Source organism: Dama dama, chromosome X, assembly GCF_033118175.1.
Source record: "Dama dama isolate Ldn47 chromosome X, ASM3311817v1, whole genome shotgun sequence".
Classification (NCBI taxonomy): domain Eukaryota; kingdom Metazoa; phylum Chordata; class Mammalia; order Artiodactyla; family Cervidae; genus Dama; species Dama dama.
In genome coordinates, this window is record NC_083714.1 from 49,084,429 (window position 1) to 49,108,847 (window position 24,419).

Genomic DNA, 24,419 nt, shown 5'->3' on the forward strand with positions numbered 1-24,419 from the left:
TTGGAGTATTAGTTAGGGTTGCTAGCATAGGCCTTGCTGAGAAATTTACATTTAAGTGAAGACTAGAAAGAGGTAAACTGTGGAGATTTCTAGCAGAACCTCCTATGCATAGTGAATAGAAAAGTAAAAAATCAGAGGTGAGCAAATGCCAGGTATGTTTAGAAATGGCAATACTGAATTGTCTTTAGCTTCTTAAATGGATAGTCTCATGTAATACATGAAAGTAGAGACTGACTCTGAAAATTTGGTTATAAAACAATCTTGTTTACATATCCAATTGAATAAATAAAATTCATATTTTATGGCCAGATGAGAAAAATTTAAACAGAACGGAGGGTGATGGCTACCGTGGCTGTGGCTGTTCGCGAGGACTCGGGATCTGGGATGAAGGCGGAGCTTGCTCCTCGGTCTGGGGCAGGGGGGAGGGAGATGACCCAAGAAGAAAAGCTGCAGCTTCGGAAGGAAAAGAAACAGCAGAAGAAGAAACGGAAGGAGGAAAAGGGGGCAGAAGCAGAAACTGGTTCCGCTGTATCTGCAGCCCAGTGTCAAGGAGGCCCAGCCAAACACCTGACAGGACCGGACAGTCAGTTGGGCACTACCAAGGAGAAAGTTCCAGCAGGTAGGAGTAAAGCTGAACTTCGAGCTGAACGGCGGGCCAAGCAGGAGGCTGAGCGGGCCCTGAAGCAGGCGAGAAAAGGGGACCAAGGAGGGCCACCTCCTCAAGCCTGCCCCAGCACAGCTGGAGAAACCCCCTCAGGAGTGAAGCGTCTACCTGAGCATAGTCAGGTTGATGACCCCACACTTCTGAGAAGGCTTGTGAAAAAACCAGAGCGACAGCAGGTTCCTACACGAAAGGATTATGGATCCAAAGTCAGTCTCTTCTCCCACCTACCCCAGTACAGCAGACAAAACTCTTTGACCCAGTTTATGAGCATCCCATCCTCTGTGATCCACCCAGCCATGGTGCGGCTCGGCCTGCAGTACTCCCAGGGCCTGGTCAGCGGCTCCAATGCCCGGTGCATCGCCCTGCTTCGTGCCTTGCAGCAGGTGATTCAGGACTACACAACACCTCCCAATGAAGAATTGTCAAGGGACCTGGTGAATAAACTAAAGCCCTACTTCAGCTTCTTGACTCAGTGCCGTCCCCTGTCAGCAAGCATGTACAACGCCATCAAGTTCCTTAACAAGGAGATCACGGTTGTGAGCAGCTCCAAGCGGGAAGAGGAGGCCAAGTCAGAACTACAAGCAGCTATTGACAGATATATAAAAGAGAAGATTGTGCTTGCAGCTCAGGCAATCTCACGCTTTGCTTATAAGAAGATCAGTAATGGAGATGTGATCCTGGTATACGGATGCTCATCTCTGGTATCACAAATTCTTCAGGAGGCTTGGGCTAAGGGCCGGCAATTTCGCGTGGTAGTGGTGGACAGCCGGCCACGGCTGGAGGGAAAGCACACGCTACGTTCTCTGGTCCGTGCTGGGGTCCCTGCCTCCTACCTGCTGATTCCTGCAGCTTCCTATGTGCTCCCAGAGGTTTCTAAGGTGCTATTGGGAGCTCATGCTCTCCTGGCGAATGGATCTGTGATGTCCCGGGTAGGGACGGCACAGCTGGCCCTGGTGGCACGGGCCCATAATGTACCCGTGCTGGTCTGCTGTGAAACATACAAGTTCTGTGAGCGTGTGCAGACTGATGCCTTTGTTTCTAATGAGCTAGATGATCCTGATGATCTGCTGTGTGAGCGAGGAGAACATGTGGCCCTGGCTAACTGGCAGAACCACTCGTCCCTACGGTTGTTGAATCTGGTCTATGATGTGACCCCCCCAGAACTGGTGGACCTGGTGATCACAGAGCTGGGGATGATCCCTTGCAGTTCTGTACCTGTTGTCCTACGAGTCAAGAGTAGTGACCAGTGAGTGGCGGAACACAGGGCCAATAAATGACATACTCCCTACAAAAAAAAAAAAAAAAAAATTAAACATAAAATTTTCTTTGTCCTTTGAATCTCCTCCCTCCAGTTTAATGTATATTTGGATACCTGCATTAATCAGATCTCCTTAGGAGACACCATTCCTGTTTAATACATTAACCAAACCTCCTTAGGAGAAACCAACCTACTTAATCTCATCAGAAGTCTCAACTCCTTAGAAGATAACTTTTCTTCTTAATCTTGTAAGGGGCCATGATGACCCATGACCCACTATTCACTTGGTAAATGTAGATCTGGATCCTGTAAACTGTAAATAATACATCATTTGATGCATAATCTTTGGTCTCAAAGACTTAGATAACTGTGCTTTGATTTCTAATGGGCAGAACAATCCTCAGAGCTTCCTGAAAGACTGTCTCCCTGATTATAATCCTCAGGTTGGCTTAAATGAAATTTTCCATTTCTTTCTTAAATTGGCTACTGGTTAGTCTTTTTGTTGATAATTAATAATTACTGTTGAAACTAAGTATGGAGAATGGGCTGTGATACTGACGTGGTTACATATATATGAAAATTTTATTAGATAAATTGGGGATGAAGAACTTAAGGAAAAAGAGTAGTTAACAGGGTTGTACATAATATCTCTGATGGATAATGATAAGAAGCTTGTGGAAGCTTCATGAAGGGAATCTGGGTCTTATTCTGATAGGCAGGGCCATAGGTAAATCCATGGGCAGGGCTCTGTTCCCTCTCTGTTGTTTAACCTAAGGCCTAACAATGGTAGAGGTAATTATGGTAATGGCCACCTCTTTCAAAAGGACTTACGCCTACACTGTTGTATTCAGTGCTCCTGACCTCACAGCAGGCAACTGTCGACCCACAACTCTGCCAGAGACTTCTGGACACTCACAGGCAAGTCTGGTTCAGTGTCTTGTGGGGACACTGTTCCTCTACCCTGGAGTGCACACGTTGTGTGTGTGTGTGTGTGTGCCCTCCAAGAGTCTGTTTCACCAGTCCTGTGGAAGTTCTGTAATCAAATACCTCTGGCCTCTGAAGTCAAATTCCCTGGGAGTTCTCAGTCCCTAACTATGAGCCATACCGTATAGGGCCACCCAAGATGGACAGGTCGCAGTAGAGAGTTCTGAAAAAATGTGGTCCACTGGAGAAGGGGATGGCAAACCACTTCAGTATTCTTGCCTTGAAAGCCACATGAGCAGTATGAAAAGGCAAAAAGATATGACACTGAAAGATGAACTCCCCAGGTCGGTGGCGCCCAATATGCTACTGGAGAAGAGTGGAGAAATAACTCCAGAAAGAAGAGATGGAGTCAAAATGAAAACAACATCCAGTTGTGGATGTGACTGTTGATAGAAGTAAAGGCAAATGCAATAAAAAACAATATAGCATAGGAACCTGGAATGTTAGGTCCATGAATCAAAGTAAATTCAGTTCAGTTTAGTCGTTCGGTTGTGTCTGACTCTTTGTGACCCCATGGACTACAGCATGCCAGGCTTCCTTGTCCTTCATCAAATCCCAGATAGTCAAACTCATGTCTTTCGAGTCGGTGATGCTATTCAACCATCTTATCCTTTGTTGGCCCCTTCTCCTCTTGCCTTCAATTTTTCCCAACATCAGGTTCTTTTCCAATGAGTCAGTTAGAAGTTTCAGGTGGCCCAAGTACTGGAGCTCCACCTTCAACATCAGTCTTTCCAATTCAGCACTGATTTCGTTAGATTTGATTGATTTCATCAGGCAGTCCAAGGGACTCTCAAGAGTCCGTTCAAACACCACAGTTTCAAAGAATCAATTCTTTAGCACTCAGGTTTCTTTATGGTCCAACTCTCACATCCAATCCATTAGGACCCAGATAATCACAATGGTGTGATTACTCACCTAGAGCCAGACATCGTGGAATGTGAAGTCAAGTAGGCTTTAGGAAGCATCACTACAAACAAAGCTAGTGGGGGTGATGGAATTCCAAATGAGCTACTTCAAATCCTAAGAGATGATGCTATGAAAGTGTTGCACTCAATATGCCAGTAAATTTGGAAAACTCACCAGTGGCCACAGGACAGGAAAATGTCAGTTTTCATTTCCAACCCCAAAGAAAGGCAATGCCAAAGAATTCTCAAACTATTGCACAATTACACTCATCTCACACGGTAGCAAAGTAATGTTCAAAATCCTCCAAGTAAGACTCTAACAGTACACTAAGCATGAGCTTCTAGATGTTCAAGCTGGTTTTAGAAAAGGCAGAGGAACCTCAGACCAAATTGCCAACATCTGCTGGATCATCGAAAAAGCAAAAAAGTTCTAGAAAAAACATCTACTTCTGCTTTATTGACCATGCCAAAGCCTTTGACTATGTGTATCACAACAAACTGCACAAAATTCTTAAAAAGATTGGCATATCAGACCTCCTGACATTCCTCTTGAGAAATCTGTATGCAGGTCAGGAAGCAACAGTTAGAACTGGACATGGAACAACAGACTGATTCCAAATTGGGAAAGGAGTATTTCAAGGCTGTATATTGTCACCCTGCTTATTTAACTTATATGCAGAGTACATCATGAGAAACGCTGGGCTGCATGTAGCAAAATCTGGAATCAAGATTGCCAGGAGAAATATCAATAACCTCAGATATGCAGATGACAACAACCTTATGGAAGAAAGTGAAGAAGAAATAAAGAGCCTCTTGATGAAAGTGAAAGAGGAGAGTGAAAAACTTGGCTTAAACCTCAACATTCAGAAAACTAAGATCATGGCATCTGGTCCCATCACTTCATGGGAAATAAATGGGGAAACAATGGAAACAGTGACAGATTTTATTTTTGGATGGCTCCAAAACCACGGCAGATGGTGACTGCAGCCATGAAACTAAAAGACACTTGCCCCTTGGAAGAAAAGTTATGACCAACCTAGACAGCATATTAAAAAGCAAAGACATTACTTTGCCAACAAAGGTCTATCTAGTCAAAGGCATGGTTTTTCCATAGTCCTGTATGGATGTGAGAGTTGGACTATAAAGAAAGCTGAGCACTGAAGAATTGATGCTTTTGAACTGTGGTGTTGGAGGAGACTCTTGAGAGTCTCTTGGAGTGCAAGGAGTTCAAACCAATCAATTCTTAAGAAAATCAGTCTTGGATATCTAATGGAAGGACTTCTGCCGAAGCTGAAACTCCAATACTTTGGCCACCTAATTCTTCAAACTGACTCACTGAAAAATATCCTGATGCTGGAAAAGATTGAAGGCAGGAGGAGAAGGGGACGACAGAGGATGAGATGGTTAGATAGAATCACCAACTCAGTAGACTTGAGTTTGAGCAAGCTCCAGGAGTTGCTGATAGACAGGGAAGCCAGGCGTGCTGCAGTCCATGGGGTCATAAAGAGTTGGACATGACTGAGCGACTGAACTGAAGTGAACTGAAATGAGATATGGAAGGTTTGTCATATGTGTGTGTGTGTTTGTGTGCATGTGTGTGCTATGTGCTCAGTTGTGTCTGACACTTTTGTGACCCCATGGACTGTAGCCCACCAGGCTCTTCTGTCCAAGGGCTTTCCCAGGCAAGAACACTGGAAAGGGATCCTTCTCCAGGGCATCTTCCTGACTCAGGGATAGAAACCGTGTCTGCTGTATTGGTAGGCATATTCTTTACTACTCTGCCATGAAGGAAACTCAACAAAACAGAGTGAAGTGAAAATTAACAAAATCAATTTGAAAATTCAGTGAAGCAAAATAATTTATAATTATCGAGGAAAACCTAATGTACTTTTATGGTTTGTTTGTCTTCTGTATGATGATTTATTTTTCTATAGATAAACAGTATATCTTGCAATTAGATTTATATAACTGCTCAGGTTCTCACCTTATTCTGTGGGGTTTCTTCCAAAAAACTCAATGTTAACCTTTTTTTTTTTAATTCAGGAGTTTTTCTGACCCCAGTAAGCTCTTCAACCCTTAAAATTCCATTGAATTGTTTTCAACTTTATCTCCTATATAAATTGAGAGACTTTAAATACTCTTGGAAATTATAAGGTTAAATTGTTGGTATCAATAGAAATATATACTTTGAAAGAGCTAGTGAGGAATCTAAATATAACCATAGTTCAAATCTTATGAAAATGAAGCAGTTTTTAGGAAAAATAATATCACAGTCTGACCAAAAGACAGTTTTAGCTGTGATTTCCATAACATATTGGGATGAAGTTTCCTGTCCCATTAAAAAGGAATTAAAAAGTAAGTCATTAAATTATCAAAATAATAATGATGTGCAAATAGTTTGCTGCTTTGAGAAATACAACAGCAAAAGTAACATTGTGTTGTGTATCAATCATATCAGGAAGAAAAATCAATAATGAATCATGGGCCTACTCTCTAATTAATGTAATGTGGCCATGTTGCAGATACACAGCAAATTCCAATCTCCAATCTATATATTCAGCCTAATTGGATAAATGAGACATGTGTTTATCTTGGTAAGATCACAATAAAGATTTTTCAAGACTGAAATCAATCCTAATTTTTTGGCAACTAATTTAATAACAAGTTATCCCAAAATATGTACCATCGTTGAAGTCCCCTTTCTAAGAAGTTTACTAAGATCCAGGATTTTATACTAAAGCAGGGAATGGGGTAACCTTAGAGGGTCTGCCTTTCTGGAGAAGTCAAGTGACTGAAATCATCCCAGCTGTGGGGGAGACTGCAGAGGCAAAGCCTGTCAGAGTACACTTGTCATTCCTAAGGATTTAATGTTAAAGTTTGTAGTTATTAAGAATATAAATGTACAGAATGGAATGCATGTTGTTGTTCAAGATATCTTTGACTTTTATACACAGTATGAACATTTTGATAGTGAAAATTTTCATAATTTTATGTGACTTTGTCAGTTGTCTTTTACTTTATTGGATATAATGTAGGTAATCAGTTGGAATACATAGTGGTTTTGAAGACAGACATGGATTTCTATCACCATTCTTGCATTTATTAACCATGTAATCTTGAGTAACCTTGACCCACTGGGTCTTCAATTTGCTATCTTTGCAGCAAGAATAATAAACGCACATCACATTAAAGGAGATAAGGCGTATACAATGTTTAACAGAGTGCCAGCATATATAAAAGACTAAAAAATCTTAGTAATTGCCTCTTAAAGAGTTTACTGGAATGTCTTTTACCACTGGGTGAGTTGCCCACACCATTCTCCTTTCTACATCAACCTGAAATTGCCTTTTCCAGAATCACTTGCCTCCACCATTCTGGGTCATATTCTCCTTCTTCTAGCCACTCACATTGGCCCACCTGATCTAAGAGCCAACTCATTGGAAAAGACCTTGATTCTGGGTAAGATTGAAGGCAGGAGAAGAGGATGACAAAGGATGAGATGGTTGGATGGCATTACCAACTCAGTGGACATGAATTTGAGCAAACTCTGGGAGACAGTGAAGGACAGAGGACCCTGGCATGCTGCAATCCATGGTGTCGCAAAGAGTTGAGCAACTGAACAACAACAAAACCACTCACATGAGATTTGGGATGTGGACTAGAAAGAGAAGCCATTATTCTCTGTTGGCATGTATGGGTAGAAGTTTAGAAATTGGCAGCCCCTGGATCATCTTCAGGGTTGAAAGCAGATGAAATTATTGGTGGTGTTGGGGTCCTAGTAACCACTCTTTTTCCGGATTTCCTAAAAAAATTCAGCTATGGCCCTCTTTTCTCCCCTAGGCTTTCAATAGGTGCTTAAGTCTCTAAATCCCTATATTTGCTCAGAGTACCTAGGATAGCTAGTGTTCTCATGACAGAACTCTGAAAGATTCTTCAAAGAGACCGATGTCCTTCTAGTTGTGTCTCCTGATGGATAGTGCCATGACCTCTCTGTTGAGCTTGATGATGTTGCTATTTGGCTTCTTTGACTGGTTCCTGGCCACTGCTTAAGCATGAGCTTATGTGATAGCCTTTTTTCTTTAGTCTCTTCTTAAATAGTGCTGCAGCCCTGAGTTCCATTCTTGAGTCTTCTTTTACTGTAAGTATTATCCTTATGCCATTATCCACTCACTCACTATCTCAAGAATCTGCATCTCTCTCTCAGAAAAATTTAAATGAATGCATAAATGAAGTAGAGAAAGAAAATTGAAAGGAAAGAGGAGTGTACCTTTAATATACATTATTTTAAGTGAGTGTATTTATCCTATCTACAGGAAGGAGAACACCTAAATTCTAGTTATTTTAATCATATTTGGGAGGTTCAATTTGCTGAAAATATTTCTAGTGAGGAAAAATGTAACCAAATAAAGATGCTGATTTCAGGAACAAAGAGGAAATTTTAGCTTTTAGGAATCAAGGAAGAATGTGTTTTCTAACTCAACTTGCTATTCTTGAGGATTAATAACAGATAATGACAACCAAGGGTGAACAAATTAGACCCTTCTGTAATGTTACTTTACCAAAAAATAGCATTCATCCTGACAAATTAGTACCCTTGTCAAAAGTGATCCACGATCATGTAAGGTGGGGATTTTCAAATTGGGATGTGAGGAACTCTAGGGTTCCAGGTATCTGCCCAAGTGTTCTAGGCAGAATTCTAAGATGTCTTCCACGATTCTCATCCCCTAATATACGTGACCTGTGTAATCTCTGGAACTTTGAACATGATTTGTTACCAGTCCTGTATTTAGGTTATATGCTACAGTCAACTTTATTAAGGGAGGTGGTCTAGATGGGGCCAACCTAATTGTGTTAGCACTTTATATCTGGATCTTATTGGTCAGAGAGAGAACTGTCAGAGAGACGCTCCTGCTAGTCTGGAAAAAATCAAGCAGCCTTGTTGTGACCTGCAAAGTTCCATTTGTCAAACCCTAGGTTCAGAACTCTTGAAGCCAGGAGCTGTGGGGAAGGGTAAATGGGGAGGGATGGTCAAAGGGGACAAAGTTTTAGTCATACAAGATATATAACTTCTGGAGATCTACTAATGACCATAGTGCCTGTCGCTAACAAAACTATATTGTATACTTAAAATTTGCTAAAGGAGAGATTTTATGTTAAGTGTTCCTACCACAACATACACACACACACACACAAACACACACACACACACACAAATTACAGCAATAAAGCAGGCAAGAGGAAAGCTTGAGAAGGAATGGATGTGTTTATGACTGAGATGGTGGTGATGATTTTATAGGCGTATCTTATCCCCAAATTCATCGAATTGTGTACACTAAATAAGTACAGCTTTGTATGTGTCAATAAATCAATAACACAGTTTAAAAAATACATTAAAAAGAACCCTAGAGGCACCCCAAATATGTGCCAAGCCATTGTGAATCATGTCTGCGTGGTATGTCTTTGGAGTTTCCCAGTGTTTTCACCAATATCTGTGCTTCAAGCGTGGTAGCAAATAGCAGAGAGTGAGGAATGAAGAGGCCTGTTTATGGAGGTTTTGCTGGTAACAAGTACAAACAGATGACATGTGAACAATGGGGCCCACTTACTCCAACTCACTGCTTTATATTGCTGCTACATAAAATCATGGGGGGAGGGTAGGGATAAAATTCAAGAATTACTGAGATAAAATTAGCTATCAAGTGGTGTTATAGAAGTTTTTATTTGGATGATGATGGGAAGAAACAAATGTAGTATTACTTACCTGTGTGTCTGAACTTCAACTCATAACTATTACAATCTATCAGGATTTGATGTGAGATTTCACTGGAGTGAAATAGGGGTTGACAAACTATTACTTACCATCCAACTTCAGCCCATCACCTGTTTTCGTAAATAAAGTTTTATTGAGACACAGACAGGCCCATTACTTTATGTATTGACTATGACTGTTTTCATGCTATAGTGGCAGAAGTGAAGAGTTGCAACAGGGATTACACGGCCAACAAAGTTGAAAATACTTGTCCATTTTCCTGCTATGTTTACAGAAAAAGTTTGCTAACCCTGGAACAAGATTCTGTGGTTATAATAAATTTGAGAATTCCTGAATAAAGCAACCATAATCATTGCAAACATACAAGAAAGAAACATGCCCACAATTTTGGATGAGTACCAGAGAGACTAAGATTTCAACTGTCTATTATTGGAATGTTTTGACCTCAAAACCATTTTAACTTTATTCTACTCTTAGGTATAACCACCATATCCTCTAAATACTATCTTACTTGAGTTTATCCATAAGCACAACACATGCTGCCCAAATCTTGCAACAATTACACATATTTAATATGTATTTTCAGAAATTGCATGTTCTGTACTCCACTGGAATCACTCCACAGGGCATTGAGGGCTACCCAGTCTGATTTTGGAGTGTATGTTTTGCTTTTCAGTGGACATGCAGATTTCAATATTGATATGGAATTGTGTTAAGTCTATCTATAAATCTGTATTTTCATACTTAACACAATTCCATATCAATACTGAAATCTGCATGTTCACCTAAAAGTGAGTGAGAACTTAAAACATGACTAGATCTAGATCTAGATGAAACCAAAATAATAATCAAAACTGAAAATTTTTACTTGTCTTTTCTAGATGCATGAGTAAATGACACAGCTGAGTGAGTCACATATCTAGATAATTAAGGGAACTTCTCATTTCCTTCAGCCTACTCAGTATATAGCAGATCCAGTCTTTGTCCAGCAATAAGGGATATATCAGAGGATATGAGAAAAGAGTAGTGTGTAGAACTGATGTTGCTGTTGTTCAGTCACCCAGTTGTGTCCGACTTTTTGTGACCTCATGGACCGCAGCATGCCAGGCCTTCCTGTCCCTCACCATCTCCCGGAGTTTGCCCAAGTTCATGTTCATTGCATCAGTGATGCCATCTAGCCATCTCATCTTCTGATGCCCTCTTCTCCTTCTGCCCTCAATCTTTCCCAGCATCACAGACTTTTCCAATGAGTCATCTGTTCGCATCAGATGACCAAAATACTAGAGCTTCAGCTACAGCATCAGTCCTTCCAGTGATTAATCAGGTTTGATCTCCCTTAGATTGACTGGTTTGATCTTGCTGCCCAAGGGACTCTCAAGAATCTTCTCCAGCACCACAATTCAAAGGCATCAATTCTTTGGGGTTCTGCCTGCTTTACAGTCCAGCTCTCAAAACTGTACGTGATCACTGGGAAAACCATAGCCTTGACTATACAGATCTTTGTTGGCAGAGTAATGTTTCTACTTTTCAATACACTGTCTAGATTTGTCATTGCTTTCCTGCCAAGACGCAATCATCTTCTGATTTCATGGCTGCAATCACCCTCCATGGTGATTTTGGAGCCCAAGAAGAAGAAATCTGTCACTACTTCCACCTTTTCCCCTTCTATTTGCTATGCATTAATGGGGCTGTATGACATGCTCTTAGTTTTTTTTTTTTTTTTTTTAATATTTAGTCTTAAGCCAGCTTTTTTACTCTCATCCTTCACCCTCATCAAGAGGCTCTTTAGTTCCTCTTTGCTTTCTGCCATTGGAGTGGTATCATCCACCTGAGGATGCTGATGTTTCTCCTGCCTATCTTGATTCTGGCTTGTAACTCATCCAGCCTGGCATTTCTCGTGATGTGCTCAGTGTGTAGGTTCAACAAACAGGGTGACAGCAGACAACCCTGTTGCACTCCTTTCTCAATCTTAAACTGATCAGTTGTTCCATACAGAGTTCTAACTTTTGCTTCTTGACCCACATACAGGTTTTCTCAGGAGACAGGTAAGATGGTCTGGTATTTTTATCACTCTAATTGCTTTCCACGGTTTGTCATGATCCACACATTCAAAGGCTTTAGTGTAGTCGATGAAACAGTGATAGATGTTTTTCTGGAATCCCCTTTCTTTCTCTATGATCCAGCGAATGTTGGCAATTTGATCTCTAGTTCCTCTTCCTTTTCTAAACCCAGATTGGGCATCTGGAAGTTCTTGGTTCGCATAATGCTGAAGCCTAGCATGCAAAATTTTAAGTATGACCTTACTAGCATGGGAGATGAGTGCAATTGTCCAAAGGTTAGCACATTCTTTGGTACTACCCTTCATGGGAATTGGGATGAGGATTGACCTTTTCCAGTCCTGTGGCCACTGCTAGCTCTTCCAGATTTGCTGACATAATGAATGCAGAACCTTGATGGCATCATCCGTTAGGGATTTGAATAGTTCTCCTGGAGTTTCATTACATCCAGTAGTTTTATTAACAGCAGTGCTTCTTAAGGCCCACATGACTTCACACTCCAGAATGTCTAGCTCTGTGTGACTAACCACACCATTGTAGTAATATGGTTCATTAAGATCTTTTTTATAGAGTTCTGTGTATTCATTCCATCACTTATAGAAGTGATACACCTGGCCAAAGTCTCCCTAAGTTTTATGAGTCTGATAGAATATCTTTGCTCTACAACTTTAATAAAATGAAGAAACATCCTAGCTTAAAAACAGAGCTCATATCATTCATGTCTTTGTTTGAGAAAATCTGCTATGCCTGATATTGAGGGAAGAGACCACTAGTGATTCTAATCCTTTTCTGTCTGTAGTTCCTGAGGACAGCTGGATGAATGGCAAAGCAGACTAAAACAAAAATCATTCATAATATTTGTGGATATTGGACTTAAGCAGTGCACAGAAAGTACCACACAGCCATTTAGATGCATTTTCCCTGGGATGAAATTACATCACTAAGGGTTGCAGGCCAAGAACTGAGTGGAAGAGAAAATCATGCTGCTTCAGCAGAAGAATTTCAAAGGTAATTTAATCTCCAAGGGAAATCTCACGGTCTGAATTCACTCAATGAATTCACATCACTTAGCATATGTAGTCATGTTGTGCTGCTACTATGTCAAGAAAATTGCTTGTGCTAATTGAAAATGAGGAAAAATATAGCACTGACTGAAAAGATGGAGCATCTCCCCTGTGTTTCCACCATTTGTTTAAGTTATCTGTCTTGTGTGTTGAGAATCACACACAATGATTATCAACCAATGATGCCAACTGGAATCTAATAAAAGTTACCAGTATCATGTTTTAAACTCTGAGAAAATGACAGAACATTTTATTTAGCTTCAAACAGATTCCCTCCTTAAATAAGGAATTGTTTATCACATACTACAATAAGCAAACTATATTTCATAGTAATTTTCTTTGGAAAAACATGATATTAAGGGAGATGACAGACAGTGAAAGGATTTTCAAAACTGTTACCTAATATGCTCAAAATTAGTACAGAGCAGCAATGTCCAATTTGTGTATCCTTGTATGTGATTCTAAATTTTCTAGAAACCACATTAAAAAAGATAAAAGGAAATGAGTGAAATTATTTAATATATTTTCTTTTATCTAATCCAATATATCCAAAATAGTGTCAAATAGTGTCATTAAAAGCATGTACTCAATATAAAATACAATAAAATAAAAAATACAATTGTCTTCTAAATATGCTGTGCATTTCACCCTTATGGCACATCACAGTCAGCTATATTTTGAGTGCTTAGTAGTGCTTAGTAGCTTTATGTCACCAGTGGCTATGGTACTGACAGCAAAGGGCTAGATTATTTTACTGTCATATACAATGGGATATCTATATACAAAGGAATATCTATATATTTTATGTAGCTGTATACAATGGAATAGCTTCCCACTTAACACTGATGATTCTATAGGCTTCTTTGGTCAGCATTTAGCTATGGTACTGGATTGAGCATGTCTACAGGGTATATGAGAAGTTGTTTAATATAGCACTTTTTCTGCAGTGAACTACTGAGTAGATGATTTGAACATAAAAGTAGTTATGTTTTGTGACTCTACACTTTAAATGTTTCTTTACACAGTGATAAAAGACTGTTTTAAAGAGATTGTTTTATCCTTTCTTAGTTGAACAAAGGTTGACTGTCCTGCTTACTGAAAACTACAATGATAGGGGATATAACTTACTGGGAATTCTTGTTATGGTTATTATTTTTATTTTGGTGATTATACAAGGTCCATTGGTAGTCATCAATTCCTGAGGTAGAGATCCTGGAGATGTATGTATGTATGTATGCATATATGTACATGTTCAGTTCAGTTCAGTTCAGTCGCTCAGTCGTGTCCGACTCTGTGACCCCATGAACCGCAGCACGCCAGGCCTCCCTGTCCATCACCAACTCTCGGAGTCCACCCAAACCCATGTCCATCGAATCGGTGATGCCATCCAACCATCTCATCCTCTGTCCTCCCCTTCTCCTCCTGCCCTCAATCTTTCCCAGCATCAGGGTCTTTTCCAATGAGTCAACTCTTCGCATCAGGTGGCCAAAGTATTGGAGTTACAGCTTCAGCATCAGTCCTTCCAATGAACACCCAGGACAGAGTTCCTTTAGGAAGTAAAGTAATGCTTAAAATTCTCCAAGCCAGGCTTCAGCAATACGTGAACTGTGAATTTCCAGATGTTCAAGCTGGTTTTACAAAAGGCAGAGAAACCAGAGATCAAATTACCAACATCTGCTGGGTCATCAAAAAGCAAGAGAGTTCCAGAAAAACATCGATTTTTGCTTTATTGACTATGCCAAAGCCTTTGACTGTGTGGATCACAATAAACTGTGGAAAATTCTGAAAGAGATGGGGATACCAGACCACCTGACCTGCCTCCTGAGAAACCTATATGCAGGTCAGGAAACAACAGTTAGAACTGGACATGGAACAACAGACTGGTTCCAAATAGGAAAAGGAGTACGTCAAGGCTGTATATTGTCACCCTACTTATTTAACTTATGTATACATGTGTGTGTATATATATATACACATATAGATATGTGTATATATATATGTATATACATATACATACATACACACATATATATGTATATATATATACATGTATATGTATATGTATATATATATATATATATGTACATGTATATGTATATATGCCACTTCCTGGTGGCTCAGAAGTAAAGAATCCACCTGCAAAGCAGGAGCCACAAGAGATGTGGGTTCAATCCCTGGGTCAGGAAGATCCCCTGAAGGAGGGCTTGGCAACTCCTTTCAGTATTCTTGCCTGGAGAAGTCCATGAACAGAGGATCCTGGTGGGCTAAAATCCAGGATTTTATTAATAAAAACACATTTTTGTCATTAAGACAAGATACAGGCAAGACAAGGAAGAAGCTACTTTATACTTCCATGTTTATATGACCTTAGAAGTCAGGTTAACAAGGAACATAGTTGGAGACTAAGTAGAAAAGAGGTTTTGGTCATGATAAACTCTGCACATGCCACCCTAGGTTGCTCTGGTTACTGCTTCCCTTCATGCTTATGACATGACAATGGACAAAGGTGTGGGTCAGAGATGAGCAATAATATAGGGTGAGGCCATGCATATGCCTTGTAAGCTTTCATCAGGGAGAAGGGCTTGGATGCCATTCAAGTGAACTTTGGCTTTTTTCCCTTTGTGCTAAGATCTGTGTTTTCTAACTTCTAGCTACAACTTTATTCATGGCACAGAGTATAGATTATGACACATTAGAACTACTGCTTCTCCTTATTTTGATCAGTTGGAGTATCTTGTTTTTATGTTTGTTAATCTACTGCCTAAAATTGTGTTATTCCCTCTTGTTTGCTTAGAAGACCTAGCCCTCCAACCTTTCACTAAAGAGAATGTGACCATGTTGGAAGACATCAAATGTAGACAATAATGGATGGAGCTCTTCCAAAGGGACCAAGCAGACAGGTCAGTATTGCCTTTGGTTATTAATGAGCCCAAAAATTATTGTTTCCTAGACGTTACAGGAGGTGATGCCCAGATGGATAGAGGTAGACTGATCTTTATGAAAAAAATAAGCAAACAGATTTTACCTCCAGGTTACAGTTGAATTATGGGAGGAGATCAGAATCTGAGGAAGAAAATTAACTGTTTGCAGAGTTGGAGGAAGCTTTGGGTAATTAAAGACTTGCATTTAAAGTCATATGGAATACTTAATGATATATGAAAAAGCATCCTGACCCTTTACATGTAAATACAGCATCAAGAGAAAGTGGGGAAATTTAAGAGGATTTTTAGTGTAATGGAGACTTTCAAGAACAAAGGGTAAATTTTGACAATATTTTGCAGTTGTGCCATGAGGCACCAAAAGAAGAAAGGTATTGAAGCAAAATCCATTCAAGATGGGATGGAGTGATTGGAGTGATACTGGGCAGGGAAGTTTTTCATTGACTATCCCAAGAAATGATTAAAGAGAGAGAGATTAAGCATAAATATTAGAAAACATTGAATAAATTTAGGCCCTGTACTGGTCACAGGTATTTTTTATTTTATTTTATTTTGAATAACTGTTTCAACAGTGTTATATTTAATCTTCCCTTGCAGGAAAACAACTGTGGAATCTAAATAAAGAGAACTGATCATGAAACTGTAACTTGGACCAATTTACTGAGTACTAATTAGCTTTAAAATGTGTTTAGAGATTTCAGATTTTCAAAAATAGTTACCAACTTGGAAAGTGCCATTTCAACCAACAATTATAACTGCTTAATTAGAAAGGTAAAAGTTTCATTGATAACATTTTAAGAAACTGGTTCAAAAATAGTTTTGTAATGTATTTGAATGTCCCACCCTAGTCAAATGTTTGGATCTTGAGTCAGAAGAGTTAAAAGGCTATACATTCTGTCAGTCTGAGGATTCACTGTGATGCTGGAGTATACAAGTCTGTGTGTGCACTCAGTCACTCAGCCATGTCTGACTCTTTGTGACCCCATGGACTGTAGCCCACCAGAATCCTCTGTGGGATTTTCCAGGCAAGAATACTGGAGCAGGTTGCCCTCTCCTACTCCAGGGGATCTTCTCAGATGGAATAGGATGAGGATAATTGATTGCAGTGTTACTATAAGTTAACTTGATATCTAAGTCACTACTCTTCATACTCAAGTTACATGTAAAGACTTCGCTATGTTAGAAATAATGTCTGAATCCTAACCTATATTTCCAACTGCCTGCTTGATATCTTCATTTGACTATCTGATAATAAACCGAGCTTGCTGCTGCTGTTGCTAAGTCACTTTAGTCATGTCCGACTCTGTGTGACCCCATAGACGGCAGCCCACCAGGCTCCCCCGTCCCTGGGATTCTCCAGGCAAGAACACTGGAGTGGGTTGCCATTTCCTTCTCCACACCTGAAACTAACACATTATACATAAACTATATTTCAGTAAAAATTTAAAAAGAATGAAAGTGAAAAGTGAAAGTGAAGTCGCTCAGTCATGTCCGACTCTTAGCGACCTCATGGACTGCAGCCTCCCAGGCTCCTCTGTCCATGGGATTTTCCAGGCAAGAGTACTGGAGTGGGGTGCCATTGCCTTCTCCGAAACTGAGCTTAATATGTACCAAATCATGTAAATCACTCCTATAGTCTTTCCCATTTTAATTAATGACAACTTCCATCCTCAGGACAAAGAGGACTATCATTCTTGACATTTCTCTCACACCCTATGTATTGTTCATTGTCGAGACAGGCTCGACAAGCAGGGTTTCCAAAAGCGCGATATGGCTGGACAAAGAGAAACAACACACAAGGATTCAGTGAAAAGCGAGGATCAGGAGACCAACACTGCTCCAAGGTGGAGATGCCAAAACTGAATCCAAGCCAGCTTTATTATACTCTCAGTCGTGGTAGGCTGCAGTCCATGTGGTCGCGAAGATTCGGACATGACTGAGCGACTTAACTTTCAGTTTTCATTTTCATGCACTGGAGAAGGAAATGGCAACATACTCCAGTGTTCTTGCCTGGAGAATCCCAGGGACGGAGGAACCTGGTGAGCTGCTGTCTATGGGGTCGCACAGAGTCGGAAAGGACTGAGGCAACTTAGCAGCAGCAGCAGCAGCTGCCATGAAGGAAAGAATGTGCAGGGAGTTAAGCTATATCTCATGTGGCCTTCAGGGCCAAAGAACAAAGTGATCATTAACCATTGAGTAACTAAGAAACAGTAATCAATAACAAATCAGTAACTAAGAATAATATTCTTATCTATAGATTTTCCTCCAGATGTGTAAAACATGTGTCTCTGAGAAGCCAGTTGGGAAACATTCTGGGGTCGGTTTTCCAACCCCAAGATCATATCTTGTTTTTAAGATTATGAACTGTTCCCTCTGGACTTGTTCCTAGAGTCTCATGCCTTACACCATCCAGTTTATCAATAATTATATATTTCTTTTGCGGCCCTTTCTGGGGCCTGCTTTTCTTTTATTCTTCCTGTCTCCTACAGTTCATGAGCTGATCTTGTCAGCTCTATACCTGAAATATATTCCAGATTTGAGTGCGTCTAGCTGTTCCCACTGCCATTAACTTGGCTTAAACCACCACCATCTCTCCCTGGATTATTGAAGTAACCTTTTTTTTTTTTTTTAAAGCTTATTTTTAATTGGAGGATAATTGCTTTACAGTATTGTGTTAGTTTCTGCTGTACAGTGTGTGTGTGTGTGTGTGTGTGTATCTCCACTCCCTCTTTTTTTTAGTTTATTTTTTTATTGAAGGATAATAGAATTTTATACTTTTCTGTCAAATCTCAACACGAAACAGCCATAAGTATACATATATCCCCTCCCTTTTGAACCTCCCTCCCATCTCCTGCCCCATCCCAACCCTCTAGGTTGATACAGAGCCCCTGTTTGAGTTTCCTGAGCCATACAGCAGATTCTTGTTGGCTATCTATTCTACATATGGCAATGTAAGTTTCCATGTTACTCTTTCCATAGCTCTCATCCTCTCCTCCCCTCTCCCCATGTCCATAAGTCTATTCTCTATGTCTGTTTCTCTATTGCTGCCCTGTAAATAAAATCTTCAGTTTTCTAGATCCTGTATATATGTGTCAGAATATGATATTTATCTTTCTCATTCTGACTCACTTCACTCTGTATAATATGTTCTAGGTTCATCCGCCTCATCAAAACTGACTCAAATGCATTCCTTTCTATGGCTGAGTAATATTCCATTGTGTATATATACCATAATTTCTTTATCCATTCATCTGTTGATGGACATCTAGGTTGCTTCCATGTTCTACCTATTGTAAATGGTGCTAAAGTGAACAATGGGATGGATACATGTGTATTTTTCAATTTTGGTTTCCTCAAGGTATATGCCTAGGAGTGGGATTGCTGGGTCATACAGTTGTTTTATTCCTAATTTTTAAAGGAATCTCCATACCGTATTCCATAATAGCTGTAACAATTTAAATTCCCACCAAAAGTGAAAGAGTGTTCCCTTTTCTCCACACCCTCTCCAGCATTTATTGTTTGTGAACTTTTTGATGATGGTCATTTTGACTGGTGTGAGGTAATATCTCACTGTGGTTTTGATTTCCATTTCTAATAATTAGCGATGTTGAGCATTTTTTCATGTGTTAGTCATCTGCATGTCTTCTCTGGAGAAATGCTTCTTTAAGTCTCTTTCCAACTTTTTGATTGGGTTGTTTGTTTTTCTGGCATTGAGTTGTATGAGCTGCTTGTATCTTTTGGAAATTAAAACATTATCAGTTGTTTCATTTGCTATTATATTCTCCCATTCTGAGAGTTGTCCTTTTACCTTGCTTATAGTTTCCTTTGCTGTGCAAAAACTTTTAAGTTTAATCAGGTCCCACTTATTTACTTTTGCTTTTATTTCCATTACTCTAGGAGGTGGGTCATAGAGAATCTTGCTATGATTTATGTCATCAAGTGTTCTGCCTATGTTTTCCTCAAAGAGTTTTATAGTTTCTGGTCTTATATTTAGGTCTTTCATCCATTTTGAGTTTACTTTGTGTATGGTGTCAGGAAGTGTTCTAATTTCATTCTTTTACATGTAGCTGTCCAGTTTTCACAGCATCGTTTACTGAAGAGGTTGTCTTTGACCCAATTGCATATTCTTGCCTCCTTTGTCAAAAGTAAGGTATACATAGGTGCATAGGTTTATTTCTGGGCTTTCTATCTTGTTCCATTTGCCTATATTTCTGTTTTTGTGCCAGTATCATACTGTGTTAATGACTGTAGCTTTGTAGTAAAATCTGAAGTCAGGAGGGTTGATTCCTTCAGCTCCATTCTTCTTTCTCAGGAATGCTTTGGCTCAGTTCAGTTCAGTCACTCAGTTGTGCCTGATTCTTTGAGACCCCATAGACTGCAGCATGCCAGGCCTCCCTGTCCATCACCAAATCCCAGAGCTTACCCAAACTCATGTCCATCGAGTCGGTGATGTCATTCAACCATCTCATTCTCTGTTGTCCCCTTCTCCTCCTGCCTTCAATCTTTCCCAGCATCAGGGTCTTTTCAAATGAGTCAGCTCTTCACATCAGGTGGCCAAAGTATTGGAGTTTCATTTTCAATATCAGTTCTTCCAATGAACACTCAGGACTGATCTCCTTTAGGATGAGCTAGTGGGATCTCCTTGCAGTCCAAGGGACTCTCAAGAGTTTTCTCCAACACCACAGTTCAAAAGCATCAATTCTTTGGCACTCAGCTTTCTTTATAGTCCAACTCTCACATCCATACATGAGTATTGGAAAAATCATAGCCTTGACTAGACAGACCTTTGTTGGCAAAGTAACGTCTCTGCTTTATAATATGCTATCTAGGTTGATCATAGCTTTCCTTCCAAGGAGTAAACATCTTTTAATTTCATGGCTGCAGTCACCATCTGCAGTGATTTTGGAGCCCCCAAAATAAAGTCTGTCACTGTTTCCACTGTTTTCCCATCTATTTGCCATGAAGTGATGGGGCTGGATGCCATGATCTTAGTTTTCTAAATGTTGAGCTTTATGCCAACCTTTTCACTCTCCTCTTTCACTGCCATCAAGAGGGTCTTTAGTTCTTCTTCACTTTCTGCCATAACGGTGGGGTCATCTGCATATCTGAGGTTATTAGCAGTTCAGGAAGCAACAGGTAGAACTGGATATGGAACAATGGACTTGATCCAAATATGAAAAGAGTACATCAAGGCTGTATATTGTCACCCTGCTTATTTAACTTATATGCAGTGTACATCATGAGAAATGCTGGGCTGGATGAAGCACAAGCTGGGATCAAGATTGCTAGGAGAAATATCAATAACCTCAGACATGCAGATGGTTTGGCTATTTGGGGTCATATGTGTTTCCATATGAATTGTGAATTTTTTTTATCTAGTTCTGTGAAAAATGCCATTGGTAATTTGATAGGGATCTCATTGAATCTGTATATTGCATTTAGTATTACAGTCATTTTTAAAATATTGATTTTTCCTACCCAGGGACATGGAATATCTCCATTTATGTCATCTTTAATTTATTTTATTAGTGTCTTATAATTTTCTGTGTACAGTTCTTTTGTCTCCTTAGGTATGTTTATTCCTAGATATTTAATTCTTTTAGTTGCAATGGTGAATGGGATTGATTCCTTAATTTCTCTTTCTGATTTTTCATTGTTAGTATATAGAATTGCAAATGATTTCTTTGTATTGATTTTGTATCCTGCAACTTTGCTAAATTCATTGATTAGTTCTAGTAATTTTCTGATACTATTTTTAGGGTTTTCTGTGTACAGTATCATGTCATCTACAAACAGTGAGAGCTTTACTTGTTTTTTTCCAATCTGGATTCTTTTTGTTTCGTTTTCTTCTCTGATTGCTGTAGCTAGGACTTCCAGAACTATGTTGAATAATAGAGGTGAAAGTGGACACCCTTGTCTTCTTCCTGGTCTTAGGGGGGATGCTTTCAGTTTTTCATCATTGAGAATAATGTTTGATGTAGGCTTATATATGGCCTTTACTATGATGAGGTAGGTTGATTCTATGCCCATTTTTTGAAGAATTTTAATCATAAACAAGTGCTGAATTTTGTCAAAGGCTTTTCTGCATCTATTGAGATTATCATATGGTTTTTATCTTTCAGTTTGTTAATATAGTGTATCACTTTGATTTATTTGCATATATTGAAGAATCCTTGCATCCCTGGAATAAACCCACCATGATCATGGTGTATGAGCTTTTTGATGTGTTGCTGAATTCTGTTTCCTAAAATTTTGTTGAGGATTTTTGCATCTATGTTCATTAGTGATATTGGTCTGTAGTTTTATTTTTTGTGTGTTGTCTTTGTCTGGTTTTGGTATCAGGGTGATGGTGGCCTCATAGAATGAGTTTGGAAGTGCTCCTTCCTCTGCAATATTTTGACAGAATTTTATAAGGATGGGCATTAGCTCTTCTCTAAATGTTTGATAGAATGCTTCTGTGAAGCCATCTGGTCCTGGGCTTTTATTTTTTGGGAGATTTTTGATCATAGCTTCAATTTCAGTGTTTGTAATTGTGTTGTTCATAATTTCTATTTCTTCCTGGTTCAGTCTTGGAAGACTGAACTTTTTAAAGCATATGTCCATTTCTTCCAGGTTATCAGTTTTATTGCCGTATAGTTGTTCATAATAGTCTTATAATCCTTTGCATTTCTGCATTGTCTGTTGTAACCTCTCCTTTTTAATTTCTAATTTTGCTGATTTGATTCTTCTCTCTTTTTTTCTTGATGAGTCTGGCTAAAGGCATGTCAAATTTGTTCATCTTCTCCAAGAACCAGCGTTTAGTTTTATTAATCTTTACTATTGTTTCTTTCATTTCTTTTTCATTTATTTTTGCTCTGATCTTTATTATTTCTTTCCTTCTACTAATTTTGGGGTTTTCTTGTTCTTCTTTTTCCCATTGTTTTTGGTGTAAAGTTAGGTTGTCTATTCTATGTTTTTCTTGTTTCTTGATGTAGGATTGTATTGCTATAAACTTCCCTCTTAGAACTGCTTTTGCTGCATCCAATAGCTTTTAAGTTGTCATGTTTTCATTGTCATTTGTTCCTAGATTTTTTTTATTTTCCTTGTGATTTCTTCAGTAACCTGTTGGTTATTTAGAAATGTGTTGTTTAATCTTCATGTGTTTGTGTTTCTTACAGTTTCTTTCTTGTAATTGATATCTAGTCTCATAGTGTTGTGGTCAGAGAAGATGCTTGATATGATTTTAATTTTCTTAAATTTACTGAGGTTTGATTTATGACCCAAGATGTGGTCTATTCTGGAGAATGTTCCATGTGCACTCAAGAAGAAAGTGTATTCTTCTGCATTTGGATGGAATATCCTGAAGATATCGATGAGACTCATCACATCTAATATGTCATGTAAGACTTGTGTTTCCTTATTAATTTTCTGTTTTGATGATCTGTCCATTGGTGAGAGTGGAATGTTAAAGTCTCCTACTATTATTGTGTTACTTTCAGTTTCTCCTTTTATGTCTGTTAGTGTTTGTCTTATGTATTTAGGTGCTTCTATGTTGTATGCATAGATATTTACAATTGTTAGGTCCTCCTCTTGGATTGACCCTTTGATCATTCTGTAGTGTCCTTACTTATCTCTTGTAATCTTCTTTAGTTTAAGGTCTGTTTCTCTGATATAAGGATTGCTACTCCAGCTTTCTTTTGCTTCCCATTTGCATGGTATATATGTTTCCATCCTCTCACTTTCAGTTTATATGTGTCTTGAGGTCTGAAGTGGGTTTCTTGTAGACAGCATATATATGGGTCTTGTTTTTGTATCCATTAAGGCAGTCTGTGTCTTTTGCTTGGAGCACTTAATCTATTTACATTTAAAGTAATTTTTGATATATATGTTCCTATTGCCATTTTCTTAATTGTTCGGGGTTGATTTTGTAGATCTTTTTTCTTCTCTTGTATTTCTTGACTATATAAGTCCCTTTAACATTTGTTGTAAAGCTGGATTGGTGGTACTGAATTCTCTTAAATTTTGCTTGTCTGAAAACTTTTTATTTCTCCATCAATTTTGAATGAGATCCTTGCTGGGTACTTTAATCTTAGTTGTAGATTTTTCCCTTTCACTGCTTTAAATATGTCCTGCCATTCCCTTCTGGCTTGCAGAGTTTCTGCTGAAAGATCAGATGTTAAGCATATGGGGTTTTCCATGTATGTTACTTGTTGCTTCTCCCTTGCTGCTTGCAATATTCTTTTTGTGTTTAGTCTTTGTTAGTTTGATTAGTATGTGTCTTGGCATGTTTCTCCTTGGGTTTACCCTGTATGGGACTCTTTGTGCCTCTTGGACTTGATTGACTCTTTCCTTTTCCATGTTGGGGAAATTTTCAACTATAATTTTAAACTATAATCAACTATAAATTTTCAACTATAATCTCTTCAAAAATTTTCTCATACCCTTTCTTTTTCTCTTCTTCTTCTGGGACCCTTATAATTCAAATGTTGGTGCATTTCATATTGTCCCAGAGGTCTCTGAGACTATCCTCAGTTCTTTTCGTTCTTTTTACTTTATTCTGCTCATCAGAAGTTATTTCCATCATTTTATCTTCAAGCTTACTGATTTGTTCTTCTGCTTCAGATATTCTGCTATTGATTCCTTCTAGAGTATTTTCAATTTCAGTAATTGTGTTGTTTGTCTGTGCATGTTTATTCTTTAATTCTTCTAGGTCTTTGTTAATTGATTCTTGCATTTTCTCCATTATGTTTTCAAGGTTTTTGATTATCTTTACTATCATTATTCTGAATTATTTTTCAA

At 38.9% G+C, this 24,419-nt stretch overlaps 1 protein-coding gene across 1 annotated transcript; it reads left to right on the forward strand.

Annotated features, from left to right (window-relative positions):
* The first annotated feature begins 332 nt into the window (after nucleotides 1–332).
* LOC133051837 (translation initiation factor eIF-2B subunit delta) lies at nucleotides 333–1,956 on the forward strand. Its single transcript, XM_061136488.1, has one exon. The coding sequence runs from the start codon at nucleotides 340–342 to the stop codon at nucleotides 1,912–1,914; it is 1,575 nt and encodes a 524-aa protein (XP_060992471.1). The 5' UTR covers nucleotides 333–339; the 3' UTR covers nucleotides 1,915–1,956.
* Nucleotides 1,957–24,419: the final 22,463 nt, after the last annotated feature.

Excerpts from the sequence above, each read along its gene's own strand:
- LOC133051837 (XM_061136488.1), top strand. The coding sequence starts at position 340 with ATGGCTACCGTGGCTGTGGCTGTTCGCGAGGACTCGGGATCTGGGATG.